This window comes from Humulus lupulus, chromosome 2, assembly GCF_963169125.1.
Source record: "Humulus lupulus chromosome 2, drHumLupu1.1, whole genome shotgun sequence".
In the NCBI taxonomy this organism is placed as follows: domain Eukaryota; kingdom Viridiplantae; phylum Streptophyta; class Magnoliopsida; order Rosales; family Cannabaceae; genus Humulus; species Humulus lupulus.
Genome location: NC_084794.1, coordinates 126,658,011 through 126,664,010, shown reverse-complemented (window position 1 = coordinate 126,664,010; position 6,000 = coordinate 126,658,011). Strand labels below are relative to the sequence as shown.

The 6,000-nt window shown below is 39.8% G+C and overlaps 1 protein-coding gene and 1 non-coding gene across 2 annotated transcripts; one reads left to right on the top strand and one right to left on the bottom strand.

Moving 5' to 3' along the window:
* Positions 1-2,031: 2,031 nt before the first annotated feature.
* LOC133814707 (uncharacterized) lies at positions 2,032-3,135 on the bottom strand. Its single transcript, XM_062247635.1, has one exon. It carries the CDS (start codon positions 3,133-3,135, stop codon positions 2,032-2,034), a length of 1,104 nt encoding a protein of 367 aa, XP_062103619.1.
* A 1,105-nt stretch (positions 3,136-4,240) lies between these two features.
* LOC133820245 (small nucleolar RNA R71) lies at positions 4,241-4,342 on the top strand. Its single transcript, XR_009886670.1, has one exon. It is a non-coding gene; the product is annotated as a small nucleolar RNA R71 (small nucleolar RNA).
* The last annotated feature ends 1,658 nt before the right edge of the window (positions 4,343-6,000 follow it).

Here is a 6,000-nt window from a genome sequence, read left to right as displayed (position 1 = left end):
TTTCTCTAGGATTCCCTTGATCTCCCTATTGGATATTTCCCCTTGACCATTGGTTTGGGGGTGGTAGGCTGTGGCAATCTTATGCTTCACACTATATTTGGCTAACAAAGCTGCCAAAATCTTGTTCACAAAGTGGGTGCCTTCATCACTTATAAGCTCCCTTGGAGTGCCAAAGCGGGTGAACACATGCTTATGTAGGAATTTCATGACCACCTTAGAATCATCAGTAGGACTTGCCACTGCTTCAACCCACTTAGAGACATAGTTAACAGCCACCAAGATATACAAATTTCCAAATGATGGTGGAAATGGCCCCATGAAGTCGATTCCCCAAACATCGAACAATTCCACTTCAAGGATGTTATTCAAAGGCATTTCACTCCTTGCTGAAATATTTCAAACACGCTGACAGCAGTCACATCTCTTAGCAAATTCATGAGCATCCTTGAAGATAGAGGGCCAATAGTACCCCGATTGAAAAACCTTAGCGGCTGTTCTTTGCCCACCAAAATGTCCACCATAAGGATCTGAATGACAATGCTCTAGTATGCTAGAAACTTCATCCTCAGGCACACAATGCCTCATGATTCGATCTGAACACTGCTTGTACAGATAGAGCTCATCCCAATAATAGAATCTCACCTCTTGAAAGAACTTCTTGAGTTGCTGCCTATTCAAATCAGGTGGCTGCAAACCACTCACCAAATAGTTGACAAAATCAGCGTACCATGGAGTAGTGGTTTGGTTCACAACCAACAATTTCCAATCGGGGAATGTCTCTTTAATAGGCCCTTCACTTTGCTTTTCACTTCCATCTTCAAGTCTAGATAAGTGGTCAGCAACTTGGTTCTCCGTTCCTTTTCTATCCCGAATTTCCAAGTCAAATTCTTGAAGAAGCAACACCCATCAAATAAGTCGTGGCTTAGCATCCTTTTTGGCAATTAGATACTTGATCGCTGAATGGTCTATATAAACCACCACTTTAGTCCCCACAAGATAAGCTCTAAACTTGTCAAAAGAAAACACCACTGCCAAAAGCTCTTTCTCGGTGGTAGTATAGTTCAATTGGGCATCGGCTAATGTCTTGCTTGCATAGTAAATGGAATGAAAAACCTTCTCTTTTCGCTGCCCAAGTACAACACCCACAGCAGAATCACTAGCATCGCACATCAATTCCAAGGGGAGAGACCAATCCGGAGCTATAATGATGGGTACGGTGATAAAAGCCTTTTTTAAAGTCATAAATGCTTCTTGACACTCCTTGGTGAACTCAAATGCTCGATTTTTCTCAAGTAAGGAACAAAGGGGCTTAGAAATCTTTGAAAAATCCTTTATAAACCTCCTATAGAAGCCCGCATGCCCCAAAAAGCTTCTAAACCCCTTGACTGTAGTAGGTGGTGACAATTTTTCTATAACTTCCACCTTTGCTCTATCCACTTCTATGCCCTTGTTAGAAATTCTATGGCCCAACACAATGCCTTCTTGAACCATGAAATGGCATTTTTCCCAATTGAGTACCAAGTTTGTTTCTTCACATATAGCCAAGACTTGCTCCAAGTTAGCCAAACAAGTGTCAAAAGACTCCCCAAATACTAAAAAATCATCCATGAAGACTTCAAGAGACTTCTCCACCATATCTGAAAATATTGCCATCATACAACGTTGGAAAGTGGCGGGGGCGTTGCATAGCCCAAAAGGCATCCTTCTAAAGGCAAAGGTGCCATAAGGACAAGTAAAGGTAGTCTTCTCTTGGTCTTCTGGGGCGATGGAAATCTGATTATAGCCTGAATACCCATCGAGGAAACAATAAAACTCCTTTCCCGCCAACCGATCAAGCATTTGGTCAATGAATGGCAGCAGGAAGTGGTCTTTACGAGTAGCCTTATTTAACTTCTGATAGTCCATACAAACACGCCACCCCGTCACTTGTCTTGTGGGAATCAACTGATTATTTTCATTAGCCACCACCGTGACTCCACCTTTTTTAGGAACACACTGAATTGGGCTTACCCAAGAACTATCTGAAATTGGCTAAACAATTCCATAATCAAGCCACTTAATTATCTCTTTTCTAACCACTTCCTTCATGATAGGATTAAGCCTTCCCTGCTGCTCAACAGAATTATTACAGCAATCCTCCAACAGAATTTTATGCATACAAAATGAGGGACTTATCCCCTTGATATCCGCCATAGTCCAACCAATGGCCCTTGTGTATTTCTTCAAAACAGCCAGCAACAAACTCTCTTTTTCAGCTCCTAACATGGCTGAAATAATCACAGGCAAGGTCTCATTATCTCTTAAATAAGCATACTTCAAGTGAATAGGCAAAGGCTTCAACTCTAATTTTGGTGGCTCTTGAATAGAAGGCTTAGGAGGCTTAAAATTCCCTTCCAACAAGTTCAATGACTCAAAAGGCCTCCTGAATTTAGCAAAGGGCTGCTTTGACTCTACCCATGTAACTTGGCTTTCTTCCTCTTCACTTAAGTTTTCAAGCTCTTCAAGTGACCTCACCCCCACTCCATCTTTACAAGCTTCCTTATGGAATTTTTCAGCAACAATAGACTCAATTACACTTAGCCTAGAACTTTCCTCAACCTCTTCTGGAAACTTCATAGCATTGAACACGTTGAAAGTCACTTGTTGGTCATTCACCCTCATAGTAAGCTCCCATTTTTGTACATCAATCAAGGTCCTCCCGGTAGATAGAAATGGCCTACCCAAGATAATAGGAACATCTCTATCTGCTTCATAATCAAGGATGATGAAATCAGCCGGAAAGATGAATTTATCAACTTGCACAACTACATCTTCAATTTTTCCTTCCGGGTGTGCCATAGAACGATCCGCTAATTGCAAAGTGACTGTGGTTGGTCTTGCTTCTCCAATCCCCAACTTCTTGAAAATTGACATGGGCATCAAATTGATACTAGCCCCCAAGTCACAAAGTGCTATACCAACATCTCTACCACCAATAGAACAAGGAATTGTGAAGCTGCCTGGATCCTTCAATTTAGGAGGAATTTTACTCTTCAATATAGCACTACACCCTTCAGTCAACGCCACTGTTTCAAATTCACCGAGCCTCCTCTTTTTAGTTAAAATATCTTTCAAAAACTTCACATAGTTGGGCATTTGCTCCAAAGCTTCCACCAATGGTATATTGATGTGAAGTTGTTTCAAAACATCTAAAAATCTTCGGAATTGACTATCTTGTTGCTGCTTTTGAAAGCGCTAAGGAAATGGTGGAGGGGGCTTGCTTATAGGCTTTCCTGTAGCATTTTGCGGAGGAATTGCTGCAGCAATTCCTTCAGGATCAACATTTAAAAAATTTTAATTCACAGCTTTGTCTCCTTTGTCCCCACTACTTTGGATTGAAGTGGGCTCGTTGTTTCTAGTACAATTATCCTCAGTCAATTCCACATTTTTACCACTTCTCAAGGTAACCACCTTGCAATGCTCCTTGCCATCTTTCCTTGGATTTTCTGTATCACTAGGCAAGGTGTCTTGTGGTCTATTCCTTAGCTCATTAGCAAGCTGCCCCAACTGAGTTTCTAGATTCCTCAACGATGTCGCTTGACTCTGAATCACAGCATCGTTCTTGGCCATATATTCCTTCATTAAACTCTCCAAAGAGCTTGATTGAGACACTTGAGGAGGAGGTGGTTGAGCTCTTTGTTGTTGTTAAGAAAACCCCGGTGGATATGTAGGCTTGTTTTGCATTAGTGCTCCACTTGAACTAGCTCCTTGACCCCCCCCCCCCCCCCCATGAGAAGTTTGGATGCTGCCTCCACCCCGGATTGTAAGAGTTTGAATATGGGTTATTTCAGTTGTCATTTTGATTCCCCACATAAAAAACTGAAGCGGGATTCGAAGGACAACTCTCAAATGCATGCCCATCTCCACAATAAACACAAGATACCTCAGCAACTTGTCCCATAGCAGCTGGTTGTACCATTCCCCCCAAACTCATGTTCTTGAGAAGGTTAGTCATTGAAGAAACTTGAGCAGTCAAAGCTGTCAATGCATCCACTTCAAGTATGCCAGCCACTTTTCAACTTGTTGAGGCTCTAACATTGGACCATTGATAATTGTTGCTAGCTATCCTCTCCAAAATCTCATAGGCTTCATTATAGGACTTAGAGAGAATAGCCCCATTGGCTGAAGCATCTAACACCATACGAGTGGAAGAATTGAGCCCATTGTAGAAAGTTTCCATTTGTATACAATGCAGGATCCCATGTTATGGGCACTTTCTCAATAATTCCTTGAATCTTTCCCAAGCTTCACAGAATGATTCATCTTCCAGCTGCTGAAATGACATGATTTCATTGCGAAACTTGGCATTTTTGGTAGGGGGAAAGTACTTCATCAAGAATTTTTCAGCCAACTCATTCCATGTAGTCACCGAGTCAGGAGGAAGGGTGTTGAGCCAAGCTCTAGCTCGATCCCTCAAAGAGAAAGGGAAAATTTTCAACCTTAGGGCCTCATCAGTCACTCCTTGTAGCTTGAAAGAGTCGCTCACCTCCAAAAATGAATGAAGATGAAGGTGAGGATCCTCAGTAGGCAGCCCACTAAATTGACCCACTGTTTGCAACATTTGGAACATCACGGGCTTTAACTCAAATTGGGGTGCTTGAATTTCAGGCCTAACAATGCCCGGATTAAGCTCATTAAACATGGGGGCAGCATACTCCCTTATGGCTCTCTCTCTATCATCAGCCATAGCAATTGTGTTAGTGACATTATTAGCAGCCTCAACTCCTTCAACCTCTTCAGCCATATTAAGGCAATTTTGAGCCCGTTGTTCCCTTAGTCTTCTTCTAATTGTTCTTTCAATTTCAGGGTCAATAGGAGCTAGTTCAATGTCTTCTTGCTCGTTCATATAGTAAATCACCTGAGGAAACACAAGAGCAAGCAAACAAAGTCAGCTCAACAAAGAAAAAAAATAAATTGCAAGTAATTGGTTTTACAAGAATTTCTAATTTCAATCCCCGGCAACGGCGCCAAAAACTTGTTGTGATCAATTTAATATTGATTTTAAATACGCAAGTGCACGTAATCACACAAGTAATATAATGATAAGTAAATTGTCTCCACAGGGATTGCAAATTAAAAAAGTAAGCACAACAATTACTAAACAATTTTAAAAATTTAAAAATCAAGTGGGTTGTTTATAGGCTAAGCAAAATATTAAAATAAAATGGAAATACTGAAATTAAAAACTGAACTGAACAAGAAAATTGAGAGAAATATATGGATTGCAAAATGGACATGAATTATTGAATTCCCCTATATTATTCATCCTGAACAAATTGCGGACATATTGCTGCAGCAATATTCTAGCAAAACTCCCAGGTTAACAAGAATTCATTTAAACACTCATAAAACTTACCCAAATTTTATGACATTAATTCTTCCACCTAATTAAACATATTCCTATGCAAAATCAGATTTAAGAATGCAAATCAAAGTTTAATTCTCTAAAGTTACACAAGGCAAATAACATATCCCTATGTTACTTACTAACATAACCTAACCTAGATTATGACTTGTGTCATCCAAGCTTTTCCCATTACATTTAATCTTTCTAGCATTAAACATAATTAAATAACTTGTCATTGCTGGCCAAACAACAACAAGAAATTAATGTAAGCACACTTGAATGAACAAAGGAGATTTTACTAGAATAAAGTGCAAGAAATTTATAGACTATAACATAGGGTTCATCAACAATTCAAGCCACCTAAAAATTAGTTCATGGCTGAGTTCATAGACATTAATTCACAATCAAAACAGCCCATAATATTCAGATTTAGAATCCAACTCAGAAATTAATAAAATAAAGTTTAGGAAAAGAAGAAAGAACAAATCTAAAATGATGCTTGAGCTTTCTATGCTTGTTCTCCTTCTTCCTTATTGGTCTTCTCAGCTTTTCTCCTCTATTTTTTTCTAGTTTTTCTTTGCCAAAAATGGTTGCTAGGTACTTGTTATGGCTGA

What these genes read in the sequence shown, in the direction of transcription:
- LOC133814707 (XM_062247635.1), bottom strand. Translation starts at nt 3,135, where the DNA reads ATGCCCAACTATGTGAAGTTTTTGAAAGATATTTTAACTAAAAAGAGG.